Genomic DNA, 12,858 nt, shown 5'->3' with positions numbered 1-12,858 from the left:
GGCTGGCGGGTAGGTAGATGGGCAGGCGCGAGGCTGGTGACTGGCAGCTTCCCGGCAGTCCTTTGTGAATATATACTCTGTCATCGCGCACGTCTCCGTCTTGTTCTCCTCTTCTTCACCCCGATGCATTGTTTTAATATGACTATTGTTTCAACTTTTATTGATAAACTTTTGCAGGCCTTCGCGGCGTCCTGCCTGCGTTATTTAACGCAAAGGGGTTGGAAAATCCTCAAGCGCCTGTCCTCTGACGGCACCTTGCCCATCTCCATTTGGAGGTGGGTAGCCTATGTGGAGAAGTGCGCCGCGAAGATCGCGGACCACCAGCTCTCTCGGTCAAGATTCCTGTGTTTGTTCACAGAGGAGCTGAGTGGGACGCTCTTCGTCGGCTGGCTCTCCGAGATTCTCATCAGTGGGCTGTGGGCGGCAGCAGCACTGATATCTCGGTTGGCCACATTCCTCATAATGTGGAGTGGCATTTCTTCATGACAATGCCGTTAGGGGGCAGGTGCTTGAAAAAAAAAAGTAAGTACAAACCACATATTCCCACTCCCTTTCTTGTAACGCAATGCTAATAGAGAAAAAAAAAATTTTAAAATAAAAGTAAGTCCAGACAGCTGATCTCATTCCTCCTTTTTTGAAACAATTCTAATCTTCACTTCGCAGAAAAAAAAAAAAAAAGACAAGCAAGAGAACGCCTTTGCGCGCGGCAAACTTGCCAGGAGCTGTTTCATCCCTCCGGACCTCCCGAGCTGCTTAGCGATATTCCACGCGCTCTTTCCCCTTGTATACAACCTTTCTGCGCCTCATATCTAAGGAGTTTGCGCCACCTAACAGAATCCATTCTTGACAACCTCCAAGAGAGCATTCTGAAGAGTCGCAAGGCAGTTCACGCAACCCGTAATAGGTCTGTCTCGCCATATCCAACCAAATGAGTACCACTGACCCCAAGCAAAGAGCACAAACCGTCGGGCTCATCCACCAGGGGTCCCCGCATACTCCAGAAACGAAACAGAGAATATAGAGGATGAGGTACCATATCGCGCCAGCCATGACAGGAACCACGGTACCAAAGAAGTAACAAACTGCGCGGAAGCCACTGCTCGGTCGCTTCTGAACACCAGTCAGCTCACGATCGAACCTTTGGAAAGACCGTCTCCGGCTCTTTGCCGCCAACAAGCAAAAGAAAATGGAGAGTGCACGACTCACGAAAACTTCGGCGATAAACTCGTCTGTGACCTCCTCCATCGTAATCCACTCCCCCCCTTTCTCTTCAAACTCGTAGCCACCCTTCTCGGGATCACGAACGTGGGCAAACTCGAGCTTCCGCCTGCGCAGTTCATGCGAAGCCTGCGGCCACGCGTACTCACCCCTCCACACGTCCACGGCCACCATCAGCAGCTGCCCGCCCGTGACGAAGAGGATCCATCCAGCCACTTCACTCAACCAGCCCGGCAGCACGGACAATTGCACGACGCCCGTGACAAAGTGATGCCACAGAAGCAGCAGAGTCACCCAGTAGATGACGGACGTGTCCGGCCTGGTGGCCTTGAAGATCGACATGAAGATGGCCAAGCACAGCCAGAGCAGGGCATTGATGACGAGGAAGTGGTTGAACACCCATGGTTGGGGGAAATGCGTGTGGGTGAGGAAGTCTTCGGGGAAAACGAGGCGAAAGAATTCCAGGTTTAGGAGGAGGACTTGCGGCCCGACGAAGGTTCTTCCGAGGTCGCGCCAGGTGATGTCTCGAGGCTGTTTTTCCTCGTCGGAAGGCGTGGCTTGGTCCGTGTGGACGTCTACCGTGTCGGGAGAGGTGGCTTGCTTCTCAGATGCAAGCCAGATGTCGTCGGCGGGGACGCTTTGGTTAAAGCGGAGGTCTGGGATGTCCGAGAACATCTTTGGCGGCTCCGGCAAAGGTCTTTGGGCCTCCATGGGGATTGTTCGTTTGGAGTGGAGGGCTGGGCTGTATACGGCGACGTAGTCGTCCGTGTCGTCTCTCAGAATTCCCGAGGCCGTCTTGTGGTTCGTGTTGTTTGTGGGAGTCGCTTCGACTGGAGGAAACGGAACTCGAGTGGGAGAAAATATCTGTGGGCACTGGGGTTCTTAAACATGACGATATTGGACTTTGGCCTGTGCGTATATATATGTACCTTGGTTCGCTCATGCCCCAGGGTCCTTGGCTTGGGCAGAATTTTATCGTGAACCTGAAACTGCATTCAACCAAGGCAACCACCGGTGAGATGACCTTGAACTCCATGGGACGTCTTGTCCAAGTTTCGAGTACGCAGTCATGCTACTAATTCAGAAGGGGAATACTCAATCCGCCCACTCGAAGTTACGAAGGCAGAAACAACATAGGGTTCTTTATTCGTGGTTGCGAGTCGCCACGGGATTGGTACCGTGGGACGGGTTGTGGTTGAATTCTCTTACTCAAGCAACTATATCCTCGGGTCAACGGAACGGCAATCTCTCCCAACAATCCGCCGCTTCGGTTTTCGATTACAGAAAAAAAAAACACCAAGCATCGGTACATGCGCGACTTGTTCGGAATCGACTTTGTAGGCGCTACGAGTTCCTACAAAATTCTCGTTGGATAGTAGATGGGGAACACTGAAGGACCGTAGAAGGTTCTAAATCGATAGCTTCCCGTAGACCCGATGAATAACGACTGCATTTAAAAATATAGCCCTTGTTGAGCGTAATCTTTTCATATTAGATTCGTTGTAAAAGAAGAAGCTTCATAGTAGAAGTATACCAACTTACCTTCTAAAAAAAGCTCGGGCTGCGAATAAACCGGTACTTAGAGCTTATATTTATTTCTATTTCATTTAGCACGATGAGCAACCAGGTCCCAAGAAGAAAACATTTCCCCGTTTCAAAACATGTTTCCAAATCAATAAACAGAATGAATGCGGTTGTCACTTTAGTCGTCCTTTACATCCGCATGAAATACTTTTTCTCACGCAAAAACGAAAGAGATGAACGATAAAAGGCTATAGTTTAGGCTTGTGCCTGATCACTAAACCCGAAGCAATGTGAAAGCCTCGGCTCTATGCATTGGTAGGTGAGCTATTATAACCTTCACCTCAATCCTTTCATGCCCCGGCCCGTCCCGTAATGCATCATAAGAAAGCCATCTATTTCCACTTCTGCACCACGACACCGCCGCGCTTGAACTCCGACATGTCGCCCAGCACCAGCGCCTTCTCGTTGAGCTCCTTGCTGGGGAATGTAGTCATGAGCGCATATTCACGCTCCAAGCTCGCGGGGCTGGCCCTGTTGACGAACTCGTAGAGGTCACCGATGGTGTGCGACGTGTTGAAGCGAGACTGCAGGCGGGTTCCATCACCGAGGCGGATCTGCATGGTGAGCGTGGGTTGCGAGTCATCGACCTGAACGGCAGGAGCCTGAGGCGCGGCCGAGCCCGACGCAGTGGCAGCAGGAGCAGCAGCGGGGGTAGGCGTGGAGCTTCCGCTGGTCGCACCAGGGGTGGGACTGCCCAGCCTCTGGCCCGAACCAGAAAAAGGCTTGTACTTCGGCTTGGGAGCCACGTAATCCTCTTCCCTGTGTGGCTGGACCTCCAGGTCAACCTCTTGGTTGTGCTCGACGTCCAAGATATCAAGCGGGGCACGTCCGCTGTTGATCATCTCCAGCAGGCCAGCGTTTGCGGGGTCGTCGTAGCGGTAGAGGCGACCATCGTCGATCGAAAAGCCATCGCGCCAGAGGTGCATAACACGGCGGACGCGTTCAAGGCGACGAGGAGCGCTTGCGCCGGCAAGAGGGTCCGGAATGACGCGAGAGGGTTCCTCGTCGCCACCGAGGGTTTGGCCTTGGCCTCTAAAGTGGGTTGGGCGGGCAGGCTGCTGCTCGTCCTCGCTACCGGGGCGCGGCATATTCCTGCAACGAAAATCAGCACATGTTGCATCCACGGGTATACGTGGCCCAGAGTAGTAGCTCCTACCTCCTAGCGCGGTCGAGGATGCTGTTGATCTGGTCGCGGGTACTGGGGCCACTGTTCGGGTTCTGGACGGCTAGACCGGATTTTTCTCCACCGGCAAAGAAATCCTGGTCTTCTTCATCATCGTCATCATCGTGGCCATGCGCATGACCTTGGGACGCGCCCTCGCTTTGGATGTCCTTCAACGTCCTGAGACCGCCGCGTGCGCTCCCACGCTGCTGGCCACGAGCGCCGGAGGAGGATCTGGATGATTCGGGCTCATCAGCGGCGGGGGCCGGGGCGCCGCTGAGTGTGCGAGGGCCAGTGTAGCCCGGAGGGGCTTGTGCGGGTGTGGATTCGTCATCATCCTGCTCGTCGGGCTGATCCTGGGAAGCGTAGAACATGGTGACGGCGTTCTCAACATTCCACTCGGTGGCTTGGAGTGCTGTCTCAGCCTGGTTTGCTTCGTCAGTAAGCGCTCTGGCGGACTTTGGTCTGGGGGTGGGATGGCGCGCACCTCTTGAGGACCAGTGCCGGTGACGGCACAAAACTGCGAGATCAGGTCGTCGCGCTGCGTGCCCGTGGGCTCGGTCATGTTGGCGAAGTGGTTGGGGAAGAAGTATGGGGAAGCTGCAGGGTGGGCGGTAGATGGTCCTGAGTGTGCGCGACGCGATGCTGGCCTGAGTTGGAGGAAAGCCGAGCTGGAGTCGAGGAGTGCAAGGTGTGGGCGGCGGAGGCAGCGGCGGGGCAACGTCACTGCGTCTCGGCGGCGGAGCGCGCAGCGGCGGCCGAAGCTTCCACGGGCTTGGCGCCGCGACTGCTCCAAGAGAGCGTCACCGCTCGAGACTGCGACACCCCGTCCACCTCCGTCCACCCACCCGCCCATCATGGCTTCCCCCGCTCCCGAGCGAAACGTCATGTCCGAATCCGTCACCATCCCGTCCGACAGCGAAAACTATGACGGCAACAACGAGCTGTCGTCGTCGCCCGCCTCCTCGTCTAGCTCGCCCGTCATTCTCTACACCCCGCCTACCTTCTGGGGCCTGATGCGCGGCGCCGCTATAAACCTTGTTCTCCCCTTCATCAATGGCTTGATGCTGGGCTTTGGCGAGCTTTTTGCCCACGAGGTTGCCTTCCGCCTCGGCTGGTCGGGTACTAAGGTCAGTCGAGAGCCTACGCCTCCCATGCTTCGCTGCCAGGCCCGTCTTGGGCGCTGCAGCCCTCTCAGCGCGCTCACCGGCTGCGCCTATGCATATGCCATCTACTGGTGTCTCTGGGGGCCATGGTGACGTTTGCTGATGTGTTTCCAGATCTTCCCCACACACCGATCCAGCACCCGGCGAGTCGGACCCGGTGTGCAGATGCAAAGCGACCCGGTCCGCAGACGGAGACGGAGTGGTGAGGAGATGGACATGTATGCTGCCTTGGAGTGAAAACAGGAAGCGATGAAAACGAACCAGAGAGACGACTGAAGCATCACGGGGGCGCCAATAGAGCAGAGATGGATCTGTACATACTTCTGGCAGGCTCCAAGTAGATCAGTCTCGCCCCGCAGCAGCACGGGACCTTTTTTGAGGCGTTAGGCGGACTCATGAAAGAATAATGGATGAACGATTCTGATGTCTTCAGTTGCTATGTAGGACGCGCTTCAGGCCCGGCCGAGTCTTGTACGGTCCTCTTCGCCATGCTGGATAGCCTCGCACTCGCGGAAACGACGCAGCAACATGCTTGACTTGGGCGTCTGGGCGGCTACGACAAGTTACCTACTACTTTCAGTTACAAGCTCTCTCACGGGCTCAAAACCAGGTGTTTTCCGGCATGTGGCCTTCGTAGGGCTAGGCGAGTCCGATATCGATTGGCATGCGAGAGTTGCAGCGGGCAAGACACAAGTAGGAATGTGATTCAGGGGTGGCCCGTGTGCCTGGCTGTGCATGACAGGGATCGGCGCAGGCTGCCTCTGCGGTGTATGCAATCTCCCGGGCCAGGGCGAGCCCCGAACAAGCAGTAGCTGCCCGGCCTCCTTGCGCCCAGCTGACTCTTAAGCCTTGATTCCTGTCAGTTGTGGAGCAAAGATGCCGGAGCCTCCAATGCTATCGTTCATCTCGCCCATCATGTCGGCCAATCTCCAACAGTCAGGGCGCCCTGCAACTGCGGCCCACGACGGCGCCAGGAGAGATGCCGACGCCCAGTCCACACTCGAGCTGTGCCGTGAGTCGACCGTCGTTGGGAGGATTGCGGCGTTGCAAGGAGGAATCCATGTCTGACGCGATTAGTTGTGAACTCCAGAGGTGATGCATTCGGAGAACGCCAACGTCTACGCCGCTGTCGAAGCGTGCCTGCCGGACATTGCCAAAGCGGTTGATCTCATCAGCCCCAGAGTGGCCAGAGGTGGGCGTGTGATTTATCTGGGCGCCGGCCCGGGCGGAAGGTAGATACGTCGACTCCGGTCCTAAAACGGAGAGATAGAGAGATGCTCTAACCCCAGAACCAGGTACGGCGTCCTCGAAGCAGCCGAATCGTCAGTCACCTCGACCGCAATATCTCTGCCTTTCTCTCTGACCCTTCCAGCCTGTCCAACCCATCCATCCCGGCCCGCCGCTTCCTCGGCCAGCTTGCAGGCGGCGATGTGGCCATGCGCTACGAGGCCGAAGGCGTCGACGAGTCGATCGACCTGGGCAAAGCCGACCTGGCCGTGCTGTCTCCGCCTCTCGATCCTGCCCGCGACACGGTCGTCGGCATTCTGCTACCAATGTCGTCGCTGTACGTGCTCGGCGGACTGAAGTTTGCCAGGGATGCGAAGTGTCTCGTGCTGGGTATCGCCCGCATGCGTATTGGTGCCATTGGCTCCATCTGCAACCACGTTGTTGAGTGCAACACCGAGGGCCCAGAGATGGGGTTCAAGGCGGGGTTGGCGTTGAAGATGGTGAGCTCCAACTCTTTGCGCTACCTTCCCACCCAGCTGACTGATGTAAACAATAAGATCCTCGGTATGATCTCCGACGGAGTCAACAACAAAGCTGTCACCGGCCGCCGACCGCACAGGTAGCATCTGCCGCGGGTGGTCAGAGACGAAATTGGTATGTTATCTGATTGGCTCTAGACCGGGTTGCACTTCGCCACGGGTAATTAGTAAGTGAAGATGGTTTGTTGTTTTCAATCTAGCAAGTTCAACTCAGGCGCGAAGAATGCTTCTATAAATAAAGTTGTCGTGCTTACATCGGACCCCGTGCTCCAATTTCCATTCTGTGATAGGTTAGCCGTTGTAGACTGAAAGAGAAAAAGGTACTGAAATGTTGCTATGTAGTCTCCGGACACTGCTCCGTGTTCAGATCCGGAGCACGACCAATCAACGCCATTGTAACGCCAGGTACAATGCCGAAAGAGGCGGAGCTATATGCTGACTTCCGTATCAGCATCCAATCACATTTCATGGTCGATGCAACGTTGCCTAGACTTCACTACTGCTCTCCCATCAAGGGGCATGGTACGGCACTGCGCGGAACAGAAGAACCGTTGACGTCACGTCACCCCGCTTTCAGAAAGCTGCTCACAGGAAAATAGCGTATCGATACCTCAAACACAAAAAAGAAAACAAATGCCCCTCAGGATACGCAAAGGACGCCAAACCTGATCAATAAAAACGCAACACCTACCTCCTGTGCTACTACCACACACATCATACCCACATCGTATCGTAAATCAGTGTATCATGGCTTCCAGCAACCCCCAAACCAGGCACATCCTCATCTCCGGCGCCGGCATCGCCGGCCCCGTCCTCGCCTTCTGGCTGCACCGCGCCGGCAACATCCAATGCACCATCGTCGAGCGCTCACCTGCACCACGCACGACGGGGCAACAGGTCGACATCCGCGGGGAGGCGCTGGAAATCGTGCGGCGGATGGGGCTGGAAGACGCGGTGCGCAGCGCGACGGTGCAGGAGCGCGGCATGGCCATCGTCGACGGCGCGGGCAAGCACGTGGCCGAGTTCGGGTCGCAGGAGGGGGCGGAGGGGGGCAAGTCCTTCACGGCGGACGTCGAGATCCTGCGGGGGGAGCTGGCGCGGGTCTTGTACGAGGCGACGAAGGGCGTCGAGGGGGTCGAGTACGTCTGGGGGAACTCGATTGCGGGGGTGACGGAGGTGGACGGCGGGGTGGTGGTGAGGTTTGCGAAGGAGCTGGGCCATGGGGAGGAGCAGCGGCCGGAGCGCCAGTTCGACCTGGTCGTCGCGGCCGACGGCATGAACTCGAAGACGCGCGGGCTCGTGTTCGACGACGCGGACGCGCTCAAAGACCTCGGGCAGCACATGGCTTACTTCACTATCTTGCCCGCGCCTAGCGACACGCGGTGGGCGACGTGGTATAACGCGCCGCGCGGCCGCCTCGTCTTCCTGCGCCCGGATCTGGACCGCAACCGCGTGGGCGCCTACCTGGCCGTCACCAACAACGACGACGTGCCGCGCAACTACCTCCAGCTGAGCGTGCCCGAGCAGATGAAGATGTGGGACGACCTGTTCCGCGACGCCGGCGGCGAGTCGCAGCGCGCCATCCGCGGCATGTACGCCTGCGACGACTTTTACATGCAGCAGATCGCCCAGGTTAGTTCATTACGCAGAATTCTATTCCTTCTCCACCTCACAGGTTATCGTTTCAACAGGTCAAGATGCCGCGCTGGACCAAAGGCCGCGTCGCGCTGCTGGGCGACGCCGGATACTGCCCCTCGCCCATCACCGGCAAGGGCACCTCCCTGGCCATCATCGGCGCCTACGTGCTCGCCGGCGAGCTGAGCAAGCACCGCGCCGACCACGAGGCTGCCCTGGCCGCCTACGAGGACGTGATGCGGCCCGTCGTCGAGAAGGCGCAGAAGATCGGCCCCGGCGCGCCCGCCATCGCCAACCCGCAGACACAGTGGGGCATCTCTATCCTCAACGGCTTTCTGGGTGCTGTTTCTTGGACCGGCCTGGCGGGTTGGTTCCAGGGCTTTCTCCTTTCCGACAAGCTCATCGATCTGCCTCCATATGATATGTGAGATTCGTTGATGCTATTACTATTAGAGTGCTACTTAACTACATGTATCAATCTTGGCATTCACTGGACAGATATCACGCTTCAACTCAACCCAGCACCACCGTCTTCCGTCTGGTGCGAGCAGCCCTCTTTACACCTGACAATCCCGCCTCTCTCCCCTGTTGACCGGCGCCAGAACCGACGCCGACGACACAGCTAAGCCCCAAACCCACCCCCATTGCCTGTTCCGTAATCCGTGCTCCTCCACAACCACCTGCCGAATCCTTCGAGTCTCCTTGCCGCGTTCCCTCAACCGACTTTGCCCGTCTCCTCACCACCGTCGCACTGCGTGCGAGCCGGTTCGCACCGTCGTCGCCGGATACCGAAGCTGGTTCCAAACAAGTCGCCGCTCCTTGCTGTTGTTTCTGTTGTTGTAGCTGCAGCAGCAGCGGACTGACCTTGCCAGCCGCCAAGACAGCCTCCAAAAACGACTGCTCGGGCGACTTCTTGGGGACGACGACGCCGTTGCCCCAAGACGGGAGAAGGCCCCTCTTCCGCTGCTCCGGCTCCAACAAGTCTTCCGGCCGCACCTCAGGCTCAGGCACGGAAGGTCCGCAGGTGCTGCCCCTCTCGCTGCTCGCCGTCACCATGATCTCCCACTGCACACCGCTGTCTTCCCTCCCGCTCCTTTCAACACCAAAACCACATCCGCGACCATCATCATCCTCCTCACTCTTCCCCGCCACGCTCTCCTCCCCAGACGCATTCCTCACCCAATTCCTCCCCTCGATCCCCAAGTCCCCCCCTTCCCCCTCAACCACCGAATCGACAGCGTCACTCTGCTTCCTCCCACCGCCGACCCCAACCCCCCTCCTAACCCTACACCACCTCCCGCTCCTCTCCAACACCCCCCTCGCCTCCTGCTCCACTCCTCCTCCGACATCCACCCCCTTCCACCCACCGGCCTCTCCCCGTACGACTTCTTCATCCCCCTCACCACCACCACAACCAAACCCCAACGCCTCCCTCCTCCTCCGCCCCGCCGCCCCCGTCTCCTCCCTCAGCACCTCCGCGTCCACCTCGCACGCCCGGACCATGGTCGTGCTCAGCGGCGAGCTGGTGCCGCAGCTGGAGGTGCGCCTGTGCGAGCGACCGTTGGCTAGTGATGATGATGATGATGACGACTGCTGCGATGATGAGGAGGAGGGATGGGGGTGGTTGGGGTGGTCGTTGTGATTGGTGTTCGCATCGTCGCCGCTGAGGCTGCGGCGCGAGGTCCAGCGGAGGGGGCGTTGGCGGGCGGCGCGGTGGTGGAGGAGGGAGAGGAGGGCGGAGTTGGGGGCGTGATGGGGGTGGTGGGCGGAAGGGGGCATTTGGTTGATGGGGGTGGCTGGTCTGCCGGTGAGGGGAGCGGGGTTGTTGTGGTTGTTGTTATTGCTGCTGCTGTTGCTGCTGCTGTACGCACCGCAGACAACAGGTGCGGTCGTACGAGTAGGGCCGTCGTCCACGACGGGTCTCACACTGATTGGCATGCTCGGTGGCGGACCGGACGGGGTTGGGATCCTGCGGTGGCTAAAGGGAAGGCCATGCCCACGTCTGGCGATGCCGCTGACAGCGCCTCCAACCGTGCCGTTTCGGCGCCATTCCGCATGTTGCTGATGCTGCTGCTGCGCCTGGCGATGCGCGTGCTGCTCCGCCGTCAACCGCGCCAACGCCGCCGTCGTCAACGCCAACGACCCGACGCTCTCACCGTTGCCTCGCTCCTCATTCACCGCCGCCATTGCCGTCCAGCCGCCCGATGACGTCGTCGGCGTCGTTGTCGACCAGGAAGTCATCTGCGGCGGGCTGTGGTGCGGCATGCTCTGCGGCCTGGCTCTCGTCTTCGCCCTCGTCTTTGGCACGTTCAAACCCCCCTGTGGCATGCTAGCAACATCGGGAGGAGAGACGCTACGACCGCCGCCATATCCGGTAGTGCCGCCGCCGACAACGAGCGTCACCCCAGGCGGATTTGGATGGACGGCCCTCCACGCCGAATCGAGGGGCGGGGGGCTTCTCGCCGGGCGTGCGGGCACAAGACGAGCTGGAGAAGAGCTCGGTGAGCCAGAAGGGGAAGAGAGTAGAGGCATTGATTGCCCATAGCTCTTCGATCGCTGTTGTTGGTACGGCAATGTGAGGGGCCGTTGCGGTGTGTACCTCGACTCCGCACTTGAGACGCGGCGGGCAGTGGTGGTTGATGCGGAGACGATGGGGGCAGCGGGTAAAAGGAGTGGTGGAGGGGGTAGCGGTGGGGGGCCGTTGGTACCAAAACGAAGAGGGAGGGGAGGAGGAGGAGAGCTGTGGGCCCAATTGAAGTGCTTGGAGTGTTGGCGCACGCTGACGACGGCGTCGCCCGACGATGGCGAGGGAGGAAAGGAAGGGCCGGGCGTGGAACCAGCGAAACCGCCATCAAGGATGCTGGTTGTTGTCGTCCTTTCGGTCATGGCGGTCTCCGGGCGGAAGAATGTTGATGAGGTTAGGGAAGTGAGGGTTGAGGTGGACATTTCGGCTGCACGGCGAAGGGCCGGGTTGTACACGCCGTCTTCCGGGTGCGGCAACTTGCGAGACTGGTGTTGAGGGTGGTTGATGTCATTGTTTGTTGTTAGCGCTGAGAGGGAACATCCAAGGAGACTGGCCTCGAAGGGGCGGCGGACGACGGTGAGGATACCGAAGAGAGTGAAGGAAGCGGCACTGCACGAGCAGTAGATTAGCATAAACTCGTTGGATGGATAAAGCGCGCTACTTACAGTGCAAGGAAGGAGATCGCAGCGCTGAACCGCTCCGCAATGCACGAGCTGCCCACTCTCCAGCGGTTGTCAGAGTCATTCGAGAAAGACTGTGGAAGGCAGATTGGCTGACGCGCCGCGACGATGAAGTTCCAGCCGGACGTCAGCAACCAGCAGATGCAGAGCATGACGGAAAGCCTGATCGCAACGTAGCAGGCATTCGCAAGCTGCCGCGAAACAATTCCATGTTGTAGCCGGTGGTGCTTGCGGTAAACGATCGAATGGAGGATGATGTAAGAGAAAGACACAAGAGCCTGGACGATCGTCAGTTACACTGTACGGGTGATGCGGTCGATAACTTACCGAAACAATTGTCAGCACCGTGGACGGCAAGAATGTCCTGTCAATGCTGTGGGTGGCGAATAGAGCGAGCATGGTAATGAGAGGGATGAGTGAGCTCCAGAGTAAGACGTGCAAGCATATCGTGATGGCTAAAAGAGTCCGGCGGCGACGCCTGAGGGGGTGCTGCACGCGAGTCGTAGTCGTCGGCCTCCAGAGCCTTTCTAGTCCTTGGGCTGACCTACGGTGCCAGCGGGGCCAATGGAACCAAAAGGGAGAAGACGACATTTCCGGTGTTGGGAATGCTCTCTCCCAAAAGTTAAATGAGACCTCTGATCTGAGAACCTATAGATCGATCGGGCGCCACCCTGTGTGATTCCTGAAGTGGCGAAAACCTTCGGAGAGAGAGGGGCAAATGATAAGACAACCCAGTGCTAAGCCGTTGCTCTGCGGTGGATATTAGTACGATGAGCTCTGCGAGAATCCGCTCCTTCAAGCCGCGTTGCCGATGCAGTGTATCGCGAGCTAGGTAGTACCCCGTCTGCAGCAACGTCCTGCTTGCACGGCAGATGACCAGAAAGCAAGGAATCAGACGAGACGCCAGCGGGTTCCTGGGGGACGAAACTGGCTGGCCCATCTTGAAGACGCAAGATATGTCTCCCAGTAAAGGCGAGGCTAGCGCAAACTTGCAAGAGGTTGGTTTGAATTGAAAGAGGCAAGCACTGAAGCACGCCGGTAGATGCAGTTGGCCAGCCACTTTGGAGTGGTCAAGAAGGCCATGGTTCGACGCGAGCTGGAACTGCATTCTTGCGTGCTTGGA

At 58.2% G+C, this 12,858-nt stretch overlaps 6 protein-coding genes across 6 annotated transcripts; 3 read left to right on the top strand and 3 right to left on the bottom strand.

Moving 5' to 3' along the window:
* Positions 1-753: 753 nt before the first annotated feature.
* BKCO1_3400020 (uncharacterized protein) lies at positions 754-1,929 on the bottom strand (the record flags this gene model as incomplete). The annotated part of the gene is made up of 2 exons (XM_020274636.1): positions 754-1,110; positions 1,207-1,929. The coding sequence occupies 2 exons, from the start codon at positions 1,927-1,929 to the stop codon at positions 754-756; spliced, it is 1,080 nt and encodes a 359-aa protein (XP_020129289.1).
* A 1,205-nt stretch (positions 1,930-3,134) lies between these two features.
* On the bottom strand, positions 3,135-4,529 carry BKCO1_3400019 (cdc48-dependent protein degradation adaptor protein; the record flags this gene model as incomplete). Its single annotated transcript, XM_020274634.1, has 3 exons — positions 3,135-3,894; positions 3,959-4,389; positions 4,452-4,529. 3 exons carry the CDS (start codon positions 4,527-4,529, stop codon positions 3,135-3,137), a joined length of 1,269 nt encoding a protein of 422 aa, XP_020129225.1.
* A 292-nt stretch (positions 4,530-4,821) lies between these two features.
* On the top strand, positions 4,822-5,367 carry BKCO1_3400018 (mitochondrial import protein 1; the record flags this gene model as incomplete). Its single annotated transcript, XM_020274633.1, has 2 exons — positions 4,822-5,094; positions 5,245-5,367. The coding sequence occupies 2 exons, from the start codon at positions 4,822-4,824 to the stop codon at positions 5,365-5,367; spliced, it is 396 nt and encodes a 131-aa protein (XP_020129265.1).
* A 639-nt stretch (positions 5,368-6,006) lies between these two features.
* BKCO1_3400017 (n-acetylmuramic acid-6-phosphate etherase) lies at positions 6,007-6,980 on the top strand (the record flags this gene model as incomplete). Its single annotated transcript, XM_020274632.1, has 4 exons — positions 6,007-6,142; positions 6,221-6,362; positions 6,426-6,452; positions 6,503-6,980. The coding sequence occupies 4 exons, from the start codon at positions 6,007-6,009 to the stop codon at positions 6,978-6,980; spliced, it is 783 nt and encodes a 260-aa protein (XP_020129276.1).
* A 663-nt stretch (positions 6,981-7,643) lies between these two features.
* On the top strand, positions 7,644-8,959 carry BKCO1_3400016 (monooxygenase fad-binding protein; the record flags this gene model as incomplete). The annotated part of the gene is made up of 2 exons (XM_020274631.1): positions 7,644-8,528; positions 8,588-8,959. The coding sequence occupies 2 exons, from the start codon at positions 7,644-7,646 to the stop codon at positions 8,957-8,959; spliced, it is 1,257 nt and encodes a 418-aa protein (XP_020129277.1).
* An 85-nt stretch (positions 8,960-9,044) lies between these two features.
* Positions 9,045-12,134, bottom strand: BKCO1_3400015 (uncharacterized protein; the record flags this gene model as incomplete). The annotated part of the gene is made up of 3 exons (XM_020274630.1): positions 9,045-11,664; positions 11,721-12,013; positions 12,063-12,134. The coding sequence occupies 3 exons, from the start codon at positions 12,132-12,134 to the stop codon at positions 9,045-9,047; spliced, it is 2,985 nt and encodes a 994-aa protein (XP_020129278.1).
* Between the last annotated feature and the right edge of the window lie 724 nt (positions 12,135-12,858).

This window comes from Diplodia corticola (assembly GCF_001883845.1).
Source record: "Diplodia corticola strain CBS 112549 chromosome Unknown scaffold34, whole genome shotgun sequence".
Classification (NCBI taxonomy): Eukaryota; Fungi; Ascomycota; class Dothideomycetes; order Botryosphaeriales; family Botryosphaeriaceae; genus Diplodia; species Diplodia corticola.
The sequence above is the reverse complement of the archived record's forward strand: the minus strand, read 5'-3'. Positions and strand labels throughout refer to the sequence as shown.